General features: G+C 44.8%; 1 protein-coding gene across 2 annotated transcripts in view; it reads right to left on the bottom strand.

Annotated features, from left to right (window-relative positions):
* STUM (stum, mechanosensory transduction mediator homolog) overlaps nucleotides 1-18,692 on the bottom strand; it is a 48,427-nt gene that overhangs the window by 12,482 nt on the left and 17,253 nt on the right. For both annotated transcript variants that reach the window (XM_074817766.1, XM_074817767.1), the window contains exon 2: nucleotides 2,214-2,393. In XM_074817766.1, the coding sequence (XP_074673867.1) occupies nucleotides 2,214-2,393 (180 nt within the window). The remainder of the gene's footprint in view (nucleotides 1-2,213; nucleotides 2,394-18,692) is intronic.

Consider the following 18,692-nt stretch of genomic DNA (forward strand, 5'->3'; position numbering starts at 1 on the left):
AAGTTATTACTTTTTTTTTAACATGAAAACAAAGCATGAAAAAACAAACCATTTTGGGTCTGACAGGGCTGTTTGATCCAGCTGGGAGCAGTTGATCACTTCTGTTCTTTGTTTTGACTGAAAAATTAGTTTTTTCTTTTATTCTCCATCAGCCAAGAGCTGCTTTATTTAGCCATTATTTTCTCTTCATGGTAAGTAAACTTAAAACCCAGCTATTTAATGAGACAGCAAGAAACTGCCAAGGGCTGTAACTTGTCAGATAATACATAGCTGGTTAACATAAGACACGCTGACTCCTCTTACCCTTCTCTACTGCCACCAGGATGAAATACTGTTGCTGTGGTGGGCGACCTCTTGGCCTGAGCATCTCCACCACATGTCGCTCACCCACCCTCTAACTCCCAAACTAGTGTGGTCCAGCCAGGTGTGGGAAACAGCTTTGGGGCAATACTTCCAAGCTGTATAGTTTTCCCTGGCAACCAAACTGGGAAACCAGTAAGACCCTCCTGAGCCCCAGCCCCTCTACCCAGAGGACATACATGAACAGGACTATGGAGAAAAGCAAGTCACAGTTTCAGCTGTAGCTCTTTGTCTGGAGAAATACTTTCCTGCCTCTCCCCACAACTGCAGAACTGGGTCCTGCCAGACAGCGAACTATGCACAGAGGCTGTCCAGCAGAGGAATAGCAGAAGAGCATATGATTATGAACACGTAATTACAGGATTACACACAAATTGGGCAGGTTCTTAAAGACACATCACAGATGTACACCGATTCACAATTTATCCTCAGAAACTTGGGCTACCCTTGCTCTGTGGGTACATCTGAGAGGAAACTTGGCAGGTGGTTTGCAGGGAAAAACGAAGGACAGTGCTGCCTTCATCCTGAGGGAAGCCTTTTGCCTCGCTTATGTTCAGGTTTTTAATATCCATTGTTTGCTCTGCAATGGGGATTGCCCTTAACTCAGCATGTAAACTGAAGCTGTCTCAGAAATCACCAAGTGGTTTGGTGAGAGGGTTTAACCCCTGGGTTTGGTAGCTGAAGATGTGCACTGTTTTCCTGCTGGTTTTCTTTCAGTTTCATCCCTTTCATCTTTAGGCAGGTGCCTGGCAATTTCCTGAGATCCTCTCTCCTCCTCTGTCATGCAGCCACAGATGTCAGCAGCAGCAATAACAAAGTGGAGCCCCTTCAAACCAAAAAGCAAAAGCTGAGGTTAAGACGTTCTCTGGGAGAAGCGCTTGCTTCGGGAACTGCTTGCCCCGGCCAGCCTGAAGGATCTCAGACCTGTTTGGTTTGGGACAATGCCCACTGGCCTCTGATAGCCTTTGGAAAGGGAGTGGGGTCTTTCTGACGCAATCAGCACCCTGAATTTTGGGCTGCTTTTGGCTCTGGAGAAGAGGTGAGACTGTCACATAATTCTCTGCAATATGATACAGGTGATATGATACAACTTTTGCACCAGTAAAAGTCTTTAGCAGATAAGTTAGAGAGCCTGTATTCTAGACTGGTAATATATACTAACTGGGTGACCTAAATTATGTATGTTTAAAAAAGGGTTCCTTCCTTCCCTAGACTAATGTTTTGGAGGCTTCTTAAAAGGTGTAGAGGAAATCCTTCTAGGAGTAGCTTAACAGTCCTGCTCAGCCTAAGAATTTGGTGTGAAACAGGAAAAAACCCCTTTGGGTAAATGGATTCTGGGGAGAAAGGGGAGTCCAGGAGAGTCCACAGGGCTTTTCTGGGGACAGCTGGCCCTGCATGCCCTGTGGGAGCGGAACTGGACTTGCGGCAAGGTCTCACTAACAGAAAAAACACAGCTGGAGTTGCGAGCGACAAAGGGCTTTCTTGAGCGACAAAGGGCTTTCTCGTTCAAACACATGTGCAGATCTGACCAGGGCAGAAGGGGCTCCAGACAGCAGAGTTCACAGTGCCGGGATGCCTCACCCCTTCCTGCACTTTTCATTTTATAAAGGGGAAAGGAAGATCTTAAACCACGTGGTGGGATGGGAGGCTCTTCCAGATGTGTCACAGGGCCCATCCCAACTGCCTCCCAGCAATTTCTCTGCCTACTGTGTTTTTCTCACAGACTTGCAGAGCCCATCCTTGTGGCTCTTCTTCCCTACAGTGCAGTCCGATGGCTTGCAGGAGCATTAGCTGGGACCCAGCAACACGGCCACAGAGGGGAGAAGTCAGGGAGGTGAGTGCGCTGTACTTACTTGCGAGAATGACCATGTCCATCCCCCAAAATATACTCATAATCCAGCCAACCATCACAATCGCCGTCAGGATCTGAATCAGAGCAGCAGCAATGTTCAGCCAGAAGACACAACACATGTGCCTGTCGGGGAGGTCGGTCCGGGCTCCGCACAGCACGGTGAAAGCCGATACAAATGTTCCTAGGGAGAGAGCAACAACAAAACACCCAGTGAAAGCCACGGTTTTGTGCCAAATTCCTTCTCTTAGACCACTTCTCGTAGCATCCCACTTCTTGTGCCCGCTGCAGTGCTGAAAAGCTGGAAACACTTTACAGGAGGACAAATGGAGGCACAGCCACATCTCACTGGAACATGCTACTCTCTCCCATTGAACTACACCAATATGTATACTTGAAAACCAGGACAGAAAAAACACTCTTTGCCTTTTGGCTCCTTTTCCCCCACCCAACAGCAACCACTTATGTACTGTAGGCAGTTTACAAGGGAGTGCTGTGTGTCTGTGGAAATACCAGTCTACCTTTTTTTCTGCCCGGTGGCTCTCTCTTGGGAAGAACCTTTACTACACAGAAGCTCTAAAAGGGAAAACTGCACCCAGAGTTAAGAGTAGAACTGGCTCTAGAAAGCTGTACAGGTCTGGCAGCCTGTTCCTATTCACAAATACTGCTGTAAAAGGAGCACACACAAAAAGAGAGGTGCTAATGTGGCACTGCATCTTTGCACAACACTTTCCCCAGTCACAAATTGTTACCTGAGAGAATGTTTTAACAAAGCAGAAGCAACTAAACCAGTGCTGGAGCTAGGTGACCTGGTGTTGCAGCCCTTGACAACTCAAGGGTTGGTAAGCCCTTGAGACCAACTTACAAAACTTGCAAACACCCTTCAGACTTCCTAAAACAATTCAGATGAAGGATTTTCTTGATGTATGAAAGTTAAAACTGGGGGGAAAAAACTACACCACAGCAGCCTTCACAAAGATTCTTCCTGAATTTACCACACTGGAAAAACCTGATTGTTTACTCACAGCTGATGTCCTGGGCCCCTGGCTAACTAGCTGGGCCCCTGGCTAACTAGCTGGGCCCCTGGCTAGCTGAAACCTCAGCTCAGGGAAGCATTGTCCATCACACAACCAACCTGCAGAAATACACAGCATGGGCAAAGAGCAGAAGAAACCGTTTCTGACCCCTAGAATGTACAAGCAGCTGACCAAGAGGTTCAGTCACCTGATCTAAGTATGCATTTCAACACCTCTTATCATTATGGATTGTTGGGGGTTTTTAATATAAATACAGCATTGCTAAGGTAGGTACAAAGATGTAATGTGGATTGTACTGGATAACATAGTTCTGTCACGTGCTTTCTTTAATTAATGTCTTGAGTTAAAAATCCTGCAACATAAATCCAGTGGTTTCTAAAAAAAAATTGCCCTTTTTCCTATCAAAGGATGGAAGCCTGCAAATGCCCTGTAAGATATGAAGGAATGAGCTCATCGTCAATGCACACAAGTGCTTTGTTGAACTCGGGGGAAGGAGGGAGTCCCTTGGTTTGACTGAAGACCAGGAGGAAACACTCAGTTTACAGCCTTCCAGCAGACCTCACCAGACAGAGAGAGCAGAAGGATTTGGTTAAGAACAAAATACCATTTCGTCCAGCACTGCCAGGGCGGTAGAAGAGATAACCTCTTCCACTGCTGCCTCTTCTTCAGTGGGTCACAAGGATAACAGGCAGTTAAGATGCCGAAATGCCGAGGAAGGCTGGCTACAGCCTATTTTTAATCTCACCATCCTCAGCATCTTCCTAACACTCCACCAGCTCCTAAAACCCTGCTTGTTTTCCTACCGCTGGCTCAATCTGATTTTGTACTCCCACCCGCTCCCTTTGCCGCACACCGAAGCCGAGCACAGAGCAGTCGTGGAGTGGCACCGTGGCGAAGAGGAGTGGGTGAGCACTGCTGGGGCGGTGGGAGAAGCCCTGTGGCAGAGCATCCCTGGCAGGGAGAGGGACAGCGTCTTCTCCTGTGTAAGAAATCCCCCCCAGGCTTCGTTCTCTGACTGACTTTCACAGGCAGGGTTTCATCCCTTATCCACCAAACCAAAAAGGTCTGCCCAGAGAAAAAGGGGAGATCATTTTAATCCCAAAGGACACTGTATAAGTCTCCCCATTGCTTGTCAGAAGAGAGGCTGTCTTTAGCTCTGTGCCTTTGTCTTCCATGTCTTTTGTGTCCTCCATGTGGGATTATGTGAGATTTCTGCCCTGCTTCGCCTACTTTTTTTTTCCTTTATAGTTTCTCCAAAGCACAAGGAAGCCTGGAATATTCCCCTATGCTTCCTGAAACTTGCCTGCAAACTTACACCACAGCACTCTCTGAGATTAAATATGGATTGAGGCAAGATCAGAGACTGGGTGTTCACGTTTTCCCATCAGGATGCAAAATCTTGCCAAATGGAAATGCATGTCTCTCTTTAAAATGAAAATGAAAATCTTCCCCTCCTGCCTTACCTTTAACTCTTCCAAGATGTGTTACAAAAAAAGGTCATAAATGAGCAATAATTTTTAAGCTACAGCTTCAAATCCTTCCAGTGAAGCTTTTAAAATTTTTACATCATTAGAGTGAGGTGCTGAATTAGCTAATTAATCCCCTAAACACCACAGTGACTAAGCTAATGTCTAGTCCCATTCAGAAAGGAATAAAGCAAACAAAGCAGTTAAGTGTCCCTCTCTGGACAGGGAATTGATACAGAAACTAAGATTAAAATCTCATGAAGCTTGGCTTTTGATTCCCTCTTCAGGCCACTTTCAGGGAGCCAATTCATTTTTCAATGCCAGTGCATTTTCTTTATTAATTATGATTAGCTAATCTTTGGGAGGTTGTTGGCATTTTTAAATACAAGACCTCAGGCATGCCAGCAGATACAATATGAAAGTATTTTTCCTCTAATCCACATATGCTTTAAAATGTGAAGCAGAAGAAAGAGTCTTAAATGCATTTGCCAAGGTAGATGTTTTCCCCTTAAGAAGCCATCGTAGTTACACATTGCCGAATATGGAAGCGCTTGCATCTGGAAGCAGAGAGGTGGAGAGGAGGAGGAGGAGGAGGAGGAGGAGGAGGAGGAGAAGGAGGAGGAGGAAGGCAAACAAGCTGCATCTGTCAGAGCTGGGGCACCAAACCATTTCCCTTCCTCACCAAGCATTCAGACGCTTGAATACCTATAGCCTAGAAATCTAAACTTGGTATGCAAACTGCAGCTGAGATGATGTTGGCCAAATAAATCAGCTGTCCAAAAAGGTCTCAGGCTGTGAGTGTAACCAGCAAACACAAACTGCTAACTTCGCAAGCAGATGTAAACTAAAACCCCCACCACTGTGCCAGCATAGCATGAGATAAGTAAATTATATCAAGCATTTCTTATACCTTCCCAATGAAAAATATCCGAAACGCAGTAAAATCTGGCATTATTCTAAATTGTGAATTAACACAGCCTCTTTGGGGACAGAGGGGAGGTGATGGAGAGAAGATGTCCTACAGTACCTAACAAGTCTGTTCATTCAGCCTCATGGGGCATCAGGGCCCACTGCAATCACCTGGCTGAGCCATACAGCCCACCCAGCACCCGGAGCCAGCAAGTACCTGGGGCTGGGCAGAGGGATGGGTGGGAGCTGAGGTTTGCTCTACTGGAGTAGCTGGGGGGCAGAGGGTGAAGGCGCCATGTATAGCAAGGCTGAGAGGGGATGGGAAGCTGAGCTTGCTCTTTCAACTCATCTCATCTCACTTGGGGCAGTGTCAGCCAGCTGGGGCACTGCACACCATTTTCGGCAAGGGAAGAAAGCCTCTGGGAGCTTGTGTTTGCTTTTGCTGTCAGCAGAATTGGGGTATTTTTAGATTACACCAGTAAATATCAAAGGCTTTTTGTTTTTAACAGTTTAACCCATTGAACACAAAGGGGATGTGTTATCTGTAGGACAACACTATAAAGGGAGAGACAAAAGGAGGGGTTTTTGCCTTTTCTCTCAGGTCCATTGTCATGAAGAATAAAGTCCCTTCTCCTGTGTATGCTGGTACCCTGGCAGCCATGGCCTTCCCAGGAGCATCACCTGCTGGTTCCTAGCCTCACAGAGTACACAGAAATAGCGTGAGAGAGGAACAGTTTGGGTTTTTTCCTCTTAGTGGGAAAACTCACACCCTGAAGAGAGCTCTCCTGGCTTACCACCTTTTGGGTGGGCTGGGACGGAGCTAGACATGAGGTCAAGCCCATGGCATGTCCTCAGCACAGTCTCCTCTGTGCTATCTGAGTGGAGCAGTGACTGTGTTATAGCGTATCTTAAGCTGCATGAAAGAAGTTTTTCTCTCCCGTTTTTGCAAAAAAAGCCTATCCTGGGCACTTCTGCAGGAGCTTCAGCCAGACATGGAGCTTGGCGTGTTTCATCTGGAGGACCTGGCTGTGAGCAACCTTCTGATGGCACCTCCCCAGAAACATCAGAAGTGGGAGCCTGGATGGAGCCAGAGTGCAAACCAGAGCGAGGTGAGACACCGATGGCCACACTGTAAGTAATCTGAGCACAGAGATAAGTTGTTAGTGGGCTTCTCACTGACTACCAGATATGTGCAACATCACAACAGAAAGCATCTCTACTGCAAGGAAATCACATCTGATGAGCTGCCCTGTTACAGGTGGAGGAACAGCAGAAACCCCAATTACTGCAGTCAGGCAGCATGTAGAGCAGCTGTTGCTGGTCACAGTCCCTACAAAAACCTGGAGGCAGGGAGGGGCTGTGAAATACCCCTTCCTCTTCCTCCAAGCCTAGAGGTTATTTAAGATGTTCCCCTGTAACACTGAGCATAAATAAGGCAGTGGGATGGTGCTTCTTTTTCTACTCTCAGAGGGGAAAAGTAGGACCGTGTCATGATGCTGGAGTACAGCTGCAGGTAAGCACAGCCAAAGATGGGAAGGAGAGGGGAGTGAAATTTGAGGTGTCTGTGGGAACAAGGAAGGCTGTTGGATTGATGATGGGAGATGTAGTTAATGAGTGTGTTTGTGGGGATGAGCTGTACCTGTATAGTTGTGTCGTGTCAGGGGAGTGCTCTGTGTGGGGATATGTCTAATGTGCCTTTGAATTTTTTAAGGAAAATGATTATTAGCTGTCATTAAACAGTGTTGGCAGGTATATGAGGCAGATGTTATGGATGTGCTGAAAATTCATGAGACATGCTGGTTCTCCTTTGTGTGAGTCAGAAAAATTGTGCAAAAAGGGTAATAAAAGATTGTACTTGTGTCCTTGTTATTAGAGTGAATGTGGTATCTGTTGGTTAAGACATTCTTGGGTCCTAAGTGTCCTGAATTTATTTTTATACTCTAGTTTGAGCTGTAAAGAGTTGTTTCAGTTGTGGAGGCCTTTCATCCCTAGTATCAATTCATACACTAAACTGTAGTCCTTTGGATTATGACGAGGGAAAGAACTACTAAAACTTGCCCAAGAAAGGGCTATAGCAGCATCTGCTGATGTTGAGAGGTTTTTCCCTCTGCTTATGTGGGCAGAGCTCAGCTACACAATAAAACAAAATTGCAAAGCATTAACACTCAGGGTGACTATCTGCTGAAGTTTCCTGAAGCAGAGAATTGTTTGTATCTTTGCTTGAGAAAACAGACACAAGGTAAAACCCCCTCAAAGCATTCTGCCCAGCACCAGTCCTCACCAGTCTCCTCAGTTTCTCCCTCGTTGGAACTCAGTAGGGCTTAAGCTGCATCAGAGAGAACCTGCCAGCACAGGTGTACCACCTAAACCCTCTGAGATCAGTGCTTTCTTTCCAAGCTTACTACAGCGCTCTGAACAGAAAAGGCTGGTCCAGAAGAGAACTTGATGTAGCTGTGTGTGAACTACCATGGCTCTTGCAGTTTGCAAGTGCAGCGTTATTGTTCAGGGTCTCCACCATGTCTCTTCCTCCTATGGCCTCCTCAGAGAGCCATGATGGCAGGCAGGAGGCATGCAGCCAATCTCTCTGGTTTGCAGCAAAAGTGGAAGCGCAGAGGTGGGAAGGGGTCCTCCTGAGGAAGGTAACCGTTCTCAAGAGCCTGGGCCTGCCTCCGTAGCCAGATGTTGCTCCTCTGTCAGGAGGCATATTCCTACCTGGTTTCCTTAGAGGCACTCAAAGCAAGTAACAGACACCAACCCACTTGCCCTTCAGGCCCCTCTGGAAATAGGTACATGCAACTGTGGCTGCACTCCTGGAGCACAGCATCCAGCTGAAGTGTCTGTGGCCTTCTACACCAAGCAGCTTGGGAGTGCTGAAGAATTTGTGCTGCTGCTATGGGTTGGGGCCAGTGCTTAGTCCAGGATAGAGGCTGTCATTTACACAGCAATTCTTCACCTGTTAGTGGGTGCTGGACTTGTTTCTCTCGAAATATGAATAATGGAGAGATGGCAAGACTGCAACCCAGTGCTGCAGCATCAGCAAGGTTTAGCTGTCCCACCCAAGACAACATGCAACCTGAGTGGCAGTGGCATCCCCTATACCCTTCCCCTTATAGCTCATTTCAGCCATGGAAGTAAGGCAGGACTAGGTGCAACTACCTGATTTTCTTCTAGAAATAATGGTGTGTTAGACCAACATCTTAAAAGCTTGGGGTTTAGGCTAAAGTTTAATGAAACGGCTATTGACAACCTTTCTTTCCCTTCCCAGTATCCATACAGACTAAAGCCTACCCCTGCCAAATACAGTGCAAGGGGGCTACGGTGGATAGGTGGCTTTAACAGTCTGAGGGGGAAGAAGAGCAGGAGCAGTGGACAGCTTAGAAAACAGGAGGTTTGCTTGGTCCCAGGCAGCACCTCTTGGAACCGAATATCTGAATCCCACGTGTGCAGGCCAGGCGTAACAAGCACTGCTGCAAGTGGGGAACATTAATGATGAGCAAACAGCTGGCGTCGAAGCGATCGTCTGCAAATGCCAGGTCTCGTGAAGAGTTGTGTGGGCAGGACCTGGGCAAGAACAGTGGGCACCAAAGGGTCGGAGAGCGAGAAGAGAAAGGGAAGGAGGAGGGAGTTGGAGGCAGAAAACGTGACAGAACCTAGATGTTGCCATGGAGAGTAGCTCATGAATTTTCCTCCGTGGCCTGCTATTAAAAATGCTTTGTTTAGCTTCTGCCAGTATGTTGTTTTTATTTTCCCCTTCCATATCGGAAGGACATTCAAAGTGAATTCTGGCTCTGTCTGGTCCTTTTGGCCTCACTACGGACAAAAATACACAGTTGCTTGACAAGTGAGAGCTGGTGCTTGCAATTCTTGTCTCTACATCATTTGTTCCAAGTTTCAAGTCTGCAGAAGGCAGGATGTATACACAATTAGCTTTCTGGTTTCCCTACGTACATGAAAAATGTCCAGCATGTCCTAAAGCATTATATGGCCATGACTGATCACAACTGCTTCAGTACGTTGCTGTAGCTCCAGCACTGAGCTCTGCATCTGTTTGTTATTAGTAGGTGTGTGTCATGTGGTCAGAACAGACTTGACAATGTTTATGTAGCATATACAGAAGACGGCCCACATGTAAGTAAGATAACACTGCTTTTGCATCAAAAATGAGGGTTTTTAATGCTTTAGAAAAAGTTAACTCTTCTGAAAATGCAGTTTTTTAACACGAACTTCAAAACTTGACTGCAACAAACTTTCACAGACTTCCAAGGCTAAAAATACATAGTGAAATCTTAAATTACATGGGGGGGCTGCATGAAGGTGAACTGACTTACTAAAGCTTTAATTATACACAGAGCCATCGGCATTATTTTTACTCTGTAGCACTGCAATGTTTTGAACACTTAAAAGCAGCGACCCATAAATAGTGAGATTGCAGTACAGCTTGTTCCACTGCCAGACATTCCACAATCCTTGGGTGAAGTTTTCCAATCCAGTCCTATGGTTTAATTCTGTTGACTTGATGCTTAAAACTAAGGGTATACTTTGAAGTATTTGAAATTGGAGAATTTCTGCTGAACGTTGATGCAGGGCCCTGCTGCATAATTCACAGTGGTGGAGCAGACCTCAGATTTCTGCCAGGACTTGCTGTTGCTGAATTATTTTTGAAAGTTGTACCTGACTCCTGAACTAAACTAATTTTTTCCTTTCTTGTATAAAAGATGTGGTCCCAGAACTGCCACTGACACTTTGCATTATGCTTTAGGATAGTATGAACCACTGGAGAGAACTTGTAATTTCCCAGAAGTAAAGGGGGGGAAAATATTGCTACACAGAAACCTAGACAAAGGAAATGGGAAGGGTTCACCAAACAACACCTACCACCTACTGTCACAGAAAATTAATAGCTTAAGATAAGCCCATCTACACCAGAAGTGTCATCTTTTGCCATACTTCCAAGATAACACACCACAAGGAGACATTCTTTGCCACTTATCACAGTATCTTAGCTGACACTCAGGTCAACTCTTGGAACACACCACCAATCTTTCGCTTACTCCCAGCTTTTTCCCGATGTTAATGTTAGTACCTCACTAACAGACATCTTCCTTCCCAACCTGTTCTGGCTCCTGCTTGGGTCACTTGAGAACCCCTGGCTGTCCAAGTTGCACCGTAGCTATGCACTACACCTGTCCTGCTGACTGTGGTGGTATAGAGAGATGCTTTTGCTGGATGTAAAGAAGTCATCCTTTGGGCACAGCAAGCAGTCTAGCAGCTTGAGCTCCTCATAGATTAATCTGGCTTGCTTCTAGCCCACAGCTAGACTGGCTTGGTTAAAGCTAATACAGTTCCCCAGTAGCACTCTGCAGTTTGTAAGGTAGACGCCTGCTATGAAGCAGACCACAGGCTGTCTGCATGTCACAGACGGGGAACAAAGAGCCAGGGAGGCTCAATGACATGTCCCTTGTTCTGCTGCTAGCCAGAGGCACCACTATGAAAAGACACTGCAGCCTTGCTTCTGCTCGATGACTACTTTTCTTTGCTAATGGAATGAGGGGAGAATTTTAATTAATTTGCATCCTTATTAAGTATGCCAGCATTGAGAGAAATAATGTAACTGGCTTCCAACTATAACAACAAACATAAGGGAGAACAAAAGGCATGACCACTCTGCCCTAAGTGGATGTGTTCCTGCTGCTTTGTAATTTTATCAGCAACTTAGAAGCTCTGTTTCACGGAAACAGCTCTACATGCTGGTTTCTCTCTACTGTCTCCTGTCACGCAAAACTCTCTGTATCTGTACTGTCTACTATTAAATCAGGTGCTTATTCCACCTCATGCTCCACTCCCCTCCCACCAGCCCGCCAGAAACACCAGCTTGGGTGCTTGGCCATGGCTCTTCTAGTCCCAGGCTGCTCTGCACTCATCTGCTGCAGGAGCTCAGGATCCAAGTGGCAGGGGAACCAAGGGGACAGAAACAACCTTCCACTACAATATCTCTTATTTTTAAGACTATGATCCTAATTTACAATTCTCAAGCACCACCAGAAGTCAATTTTGTTTTCTTGATATACATTCAGAAACAAACTTCGAGCCTTTCCATTTTATGCTGTTATTTGAAATAACTTGAAATAATTTGGATGTGGCTTTTCATCCAAACAAACCTGGAAGCTTCAAGAGCAGAATGTCTGGAGAGAGTCCCTCCTCATTTCAGAGTGGCCACAAAACCACCTGTAAGGAAAGCGTTTTGGCTTTCTGATACCTCCAGTTCCTAAAGGACCCTGGAAAGAAGAGCTGCATAACTGTGGAAAAGTAATGAGGAAAAGGCTATGGATTCCTAAGAGCTTTCACAAAGGCTCTTGCCAATTATACAGTGATGAACTGAAGTTTATTCTAAATTATCTGTACCAGGAACAGACAGCTCTTTCCTGTCGGACACGGAGCAGGAGGTGGGCAGGCGTGACCCTCCAGTCTTAACTTCCACACTGGTGTAAGGGCTCTTACTACACTCAGTGTTTTACTGGGTGAAGCCAGTTCAAATACTCACTTGTTTTCCTGCCTCTGCCCTCTCACAGGTTAATTAAGTGCCATTAGTGCCCATCTCGTGGTGCTCTAATTGAGCAGAAGGAAAGCAGCAGGCTAAGGGCAGTGGAAGGGTCTCTCTCCCCTGCCCCGCCTGTCTGCATTCAGCCAAGCAGTTCAAGGTGAGGTCTGCAAGCTGCACTGCCTCGTCTGTCTTTCTGATCACTGCCTTGCAACGAATTTAGCCCTTTGAAGCTACCTAACCACATTTGCTCTGCTGGTGGAAGGACAGATTAACTACTTCTAAGACTCACTGAGCAGTGAATCTGAGCTTGCTGCAATACCCTGGAGTCCTTAACTGTGAAGACGAATCATGCTAATTAGGGACTACCAAGATGCAAGACAGAATTAATCTTATTAGAAAGTTAGATGGGGATGCAGAGCAATTAGAGGTTTTGCTACAGATCAGGACAGCTGAAATGGAAGTGTAATAAAGTGCGCCAGCCTCCAAAATCACACCAAAGCACGACCTATCTTTCAAGTAGTATAGGAATGTAAAACAAAACTGTGACATAAATGTTCAGAGATCTGAAGTGATAAGCATGCAGGAGACTAACGAAAAGACCTTTTTTAATCCAGAAAACTGAGTGCATGCATTTTATAAGCCAAAGCATCTCAAGCAGGAGGTGCAGTGCTGCACCCAGGAGTCTGGAATATGATTTGGGAGACCAGAATTCAGTCTTGGCATTACAGCTGCTTGCTAAATAATTCTGATGCTGTAACTTTATTCTTGCAGTGCCAAAGTAACATTATTAAGGTGTTAACACCACTACTTTCAAGTGTCTTTTCTATTTAGATGGTCTTTGTCCCAGGAAATTTACCATCTTTCATGTACCTAACATGACAGGGCTATACCTCTGTTATTCTGTTCAGTGCTACTGTAAGTCAAACAGTGACCAGATCGTGCTTTTAAAGGACAGTTGTCACAAAAGCGCTATTCTTTTTAAGTAAAGTGCTTTACCTTTCATCTACTAAAACCACTGTAAAGTTGCTGGTTTACTCATGTACATAACATATGAAATATTTAGGAGATGATGCTTTGTACTCTAAGTTTGGCTTCAGTACCTTCAGGTGACTCAGACAACAAATAAAAATCTCATTTCGTGATAGTTTACCTAATGGAGAACATAAAGCTGTCTTTACCCTATTCAGCAAAACCATAGGGAACATTTTCTGCAGCTTCACTTGAATCCAATTCAACTGAAATTTCCCACACTAACATCCTTGAACAGCAGATTCAAACAAGACCAATTCTGTAGAAGAGCAATGTCGGATGAGTAAGACAAGGATCCACACAGAGCTGGGCTGCAACCAACCCACACTCTCTTTGGTGAGGAGGGCAGGAGCTGTTAACTGTAGAGGTGAAGTACAGGAGTCAGTCTCCACACGTGACCTGCTCTCTACAGTCTTGCTCCTACGGAGAAGATGGGGAGAAGATCTGGAGTCTTCCAGAGCTGTTTTTGCTTCCCAGGGAAAGACCCCAGGCAGACCAATAAAAGCAAGTATTTGTTGGCAGCAGAGAAATGAGCTGTGGTACCTTATGCCTGACATTACCCCAATGGAGGCTCCATAAATAGAGCAGGCTGGAGTGACCCATGACTTCACAGATTCTGTGAATATGAGCACCAGCCAAAACAAATTAATTCAGCCCAGCTAGCATAGTTTACTAAAAAGATGATTCCTTATTAGTGTGGAGAAGATGTGGAGATTATGGAGGCTACTGCACTGTATCTGCATCAGCAGGTATCCCATGATATTGTGGACAAGGACCTGAGCAACCTGCTCTAGTTTAACCCACTTGGAGGAAGGATGAGATGACCTCCTGAAGTCTTCCAGCCTCAGCTATTCTATGATATTGCAGTAACTTTAACTACTCTACGCAAGGCTTAGTGGATCTGTTTTCCCAGAGCCATGTCCTTCTGCCACTACATGATTAACAGCTCTTGAACACAGGGCTCTCAAGATTTTTCAATTTATTTTTGAAGAGCTGTTCTGGTTCTTAAACATCAGGCGCAATTACTCTCATCGTAATCAGTACACCCAAGCAGAAAGCATGCTTGTGTGTTGCTGATCGTGCCAAAACAGGTGAACTCCAAGTCAACAGCCCCCACCTTTGACATTGCCCCCCTAAGCGCGTGCATGCTCCTATCAAACAGCTCAGCCAGCCTCTGAGGGGAGCTGCCTTTGTACTGAGGGAAAATAGCACTTTATATAGAAGTGCCTTCTTTCTTTAGAAGTAAAAGAAATATTGACTTGGATAAAATCATCATTCCTGCAAGGCCTAGCCCTTTTTTGTCCGAAAGCAAAACCAAGGGAAACACCACAGCTTAGCTGAGCAGGTCAGAAACAGACAAATACTGGGTCCTGTTCAGGAGCTGGCTACACAAACAGCTACTGTCACTTGGCCAGCCAAGACATGTCCAGCAAGGCCTGGGCCTCTGCACAGCCATGTAAGTGGGCTTGCAGGATTCTACATGTGGTCTTTTCATCTGAATGCCCCCTGCACACCTCCATCTCTAGGAGTCGTTGCACTCCCAATTTGCAGAAAACAGCATCCGGTTTACAGTTATTTCCATTACACGACAGATTTTCCCTTTACCAAATAATTTCCAGAATCTGCTATCTATCTACTGGTCAGTATTAGATAAAAATGCATATGCATTTGTTTGTAGATATCACAAAGAATCAAGTCCCCAACATCACAATACAGCAAGTAATTATTCTGAGTGAAAGATGAAAAGTAATACCCGTATTATACAATGACTCAAGCACAGCATTCTTCAGAGGTTAGAGAAAATTTACATGGAGTGAGATGTACCAAGGAAAGTGTTACACAAAGAGAAACTGGAAATGATCATAGTTTCATCTTGTCTGTTCTTTTTTTATTCTCATGTTGAATAGGTTACAATAAGGTTAGGGACAACAGTAATGTGATTCAACTCACCTATGCAAGACTGCTGGAAGCACTTACCTAAATGTTAAAGGGTGCAGCTGAGATGAGATTCAGACTTAAATGTCCTCTCCTGCCTTACTGAGAAGCCATCAGACTGGGGGCAGGGGACTGACACTGACATTGCAACACAAGACTTTAAAACCTAAACAAAGACGTTGTTTCTCTGCTTCTGTATGTCCTCCAGTTCAACAAACTGGAATTCACTATGGTCAGTTCTTACCTAGTTTTCCATGGCATTTTCTAAACAGGGCTGTTTTTTGGGGGGTACCAACCCTGCAGAGGAAAGAGAATTCACATTTTCTATTTGTGGGCCAGCCAGAGCCAGGATCTCCTTGTGGTATGCAATGTATGAACCCCAGAAGATTCTCCCTGTTGCAAAGAGCTCATACTGCAGTTCTTGAATATCCCCAAAGCTACTCCTGCCATAGCTTCTCAGGAACTCGTGTTATGTACTGTTCTCTCTCAAGAATCTGTGGGTCTCTGGAGCAACTCAAAAAATCTCCATAACCTCCAACCCACTGAGGACCGACATATGTACCTTGCATGGCTCCCCTGGTTCAGGACTCTGGAGCAAGCAGCAAGGAAAGCAAAAGAACACATCTCCTTGGAAAGAAGGGGTGGGCGTAGAGGGAAAACACTTCTTGAAAGGGCAGGCTCAGCTGCGGGACCATTCATCTAACCTTTACTCATTCCTATGTCGGCATTCTTTTCCTACTGCCAAAAAAGACATCTATATTGGGCCCAGATTCAGCTCTGACACAAATCCATTGACTGCCATGGAGTTACACTGGGGATTAATTTGGCTCATCAGGTCTAACCTGATCTTGGCAGCAATTCAGAAGCGCAAACAGCAGAGAGAGAGTTCTTTTAAATAATAGTAACAGGCCATGGCAAACATTGTATGCCTGCTGTTCTGTGTAAGGCTGATGAATTAAATCCAAATGGGAACCTGAACAGGGCTAACATAAATATGCATCCATGCAATCTGAGCAGAATTAGAAATTGTAGAAAATTGATCCTATATGCATACCCTCACTTTCCTAACTTTTTAGCAAGTCTGTGGTGCTGTACAATGAACAGGCTCTGCTCTGTACAGCAGCCAGTGTTGCTCTCCTTGCTCCCTACCTGAGGAGGACCACAGTGCCCAGTGATCCTGGTGAACTCTCCAGGCTCACCTTGTGCCCTGAAACTGTGCAGCTGGGAGCCTAGTTATCCAGCTCCCGTAACCCCACAGCTTCTAATAGCTGCTTATAATTTAAGCTCATTTCTGGCCTGGATTCACTGTATCAGCATTCACACCACCATGTGAATTCAATTTATGGGACTGCACAGCTGAAACTAAGGTAAGAATGACATTTTACCCCACTACAGAAAAAGGCCTCTTGTAAGTCTCCTACATTGACCCTAATCACCTTCCTCCCTCCCTTTGCCCTGTAAATGCTGCAACGTTACCTCAATTTTGTCCTCTTTTACAAATGAGGCTTCTGTGCCCTTTGTTGAAACTGTTCTCACTAAGGTCTGCAAAAAGTCTGGGCAAGCGTCAAGACCTCTGCTCCATCTGCAGTATTTCTGTCTCCTGAGCTGCTCTGGAGCCTCTTAGGCTCTTTGACATCTTGCCATCTGCCTTCTTTCTCTCTCTTACCATGTCCTCGACATTTCTCACTCATTACCATCTTTCTCTTCCTATTTCGCAGAGGCACAGACTGAGCCTTTGCAATTCCCTTCCCCCTGTTTTCTGTTCCCTCCATACCATGTCTTCTTTAAACTTCATCTGCACACAAGCCTTCGTGTGCCATCTCCATCTCTATGCCAGTGACTCAAACTCCTGCGTCTCTTTAGGGCGCTTCTCCCACATCCTGCCCAGTCTTTCTGGTATCTCTGCTTGAACATCCTCTTGTCTATAACTTGCAGACGGCAAAGTCAAACTCCATTTCCCTGCATAGTGAATGTTTCTCACTGATGACACCAACCACCAGCTTTCCATCAATCAGGTTCACAAGTGAAGAGAAAAGGAGGAGAATTATGTATCCAATTCCGCCCTCTCCTTTTTCCACACATTCAGGTCACCCTAAATACTATTCCTTTTTCTCTCTCACATCATCAAGTTCAATGTTTTTCTTTCCTTACACTCACTTCAATCACTATAGCCTACTCTCCAGCCACAGTTTTCCACGCACCATATCAAATGTTTTCCACTCTAAGACTTTACTTTTGGAGCTGATGAACATCTGTTGCTGTTATTATTTATATATCCTGCAACATAAAACCCTTACCCTTGAATTAAGGATCTGTTGTACTTCCTGTGGGACACAGAGTAACTTGTTGCAACAATTCATTTCTGTAATTAACAAATATCCTCATCCATATTAGTCATTTACAAAGGTGAAGTCAGTTAAACCACTGTTGTGTGATTTTTTTTTTTTTATTATTATTATTTTTTATTTTTCTAAGACTAATGAATAGGTCAGATACTTTTCTTACATGTAGGTATCTGCAGTTCTAACCATCAAAGTGACAGAAAGCTATACTTTCTCCTGCCCAAAGTTAATGAGTAGTGGTGGAAACCAAGCTGTTCAATTAACAAACTGTGGTGAGTCCATGCTTCCCCCCCGCCCCTTAAAGCATGAGCTACGCTACCATGTGCTCTCTGAAAGAGTTATATACCACAATGTTCTCTTCCTACTTAGGAATTCCTTACTCTTCTATGCTAATCCCTACCGGTGCCTAAAGTGTGTTTCTACAGTCATTAGAGCTTCCTACACTTAAGCATTAAATAACCCCACATTTCCAGCTAAAATAATTCATTTTTCTTCTATTTTAGTGATTTAAAATGTAGCATTTTTTCTTCCCTCACATCTTGCAAAATTTCTAGTACAGTATTGTACAAAAGCAATGGTCTGACGCATTAGAGCTATTCTGCCATCTTTTATTGTGGCTGCAATGAAAAAAAATAAGCATGTATTTTTAGCTGTGCTAAACAGAACAATCTGATAGCAGAAGCCTGTTATTGTAATTCAAAGGAACATTTGTTTAACCAGATGCAGTCATGAAAAATTACCTTAAATTTTACAATTAGTATTTTCTAGAGAAGAATGTCTGTTCCATGTAAAATCCAAGTACGTCAATGCATTAGGACCACATCACAAAGCAGCTGCACCTTACTAAACTTTCCTCGGAGACAGATTGGAACAGGACCACCAACACTCTGGGGCATCAGAGCCAGCCACAGCAAAAAAAAAAAAAAAATCTCTATCTCAGATACTAGGGCAATCAGGACAGTGCAATAATTGAAGCAGAAGAGCCTAATGTAGGATGTCAAGTCCATAATGATTACATTGTGCTCTACAAATGGAACCACTGTCCTATGGCAGCTCCTTGCAGGGAAAGGCAGTAGCAAGTTGGCACACAGGACAGCAGGGGAGAAGGGAAGTTTAGGCTCAAGATCCACGGATAGAATTACGTAATGAGAAGTTCCTAAGGGTTGTACAGACTTAGTTCTCATCCAGAAAGTACTCCTCATGTAGAAAAGGAATTTCTGCACA

This window comes from Strix aluco, chromosome 3, assembly GCF_031877795.1.
Source record: "Strix aluco isolate bStrAlu1 chromosome 3, bStrAlu1.hap1, whole genome shotgun sequence".
Lineage (NCBI taxonomy): Eukaryota > Metazoa > Chordata > Aves > Strigiformes > Strigidae > Strix > Strix aluco.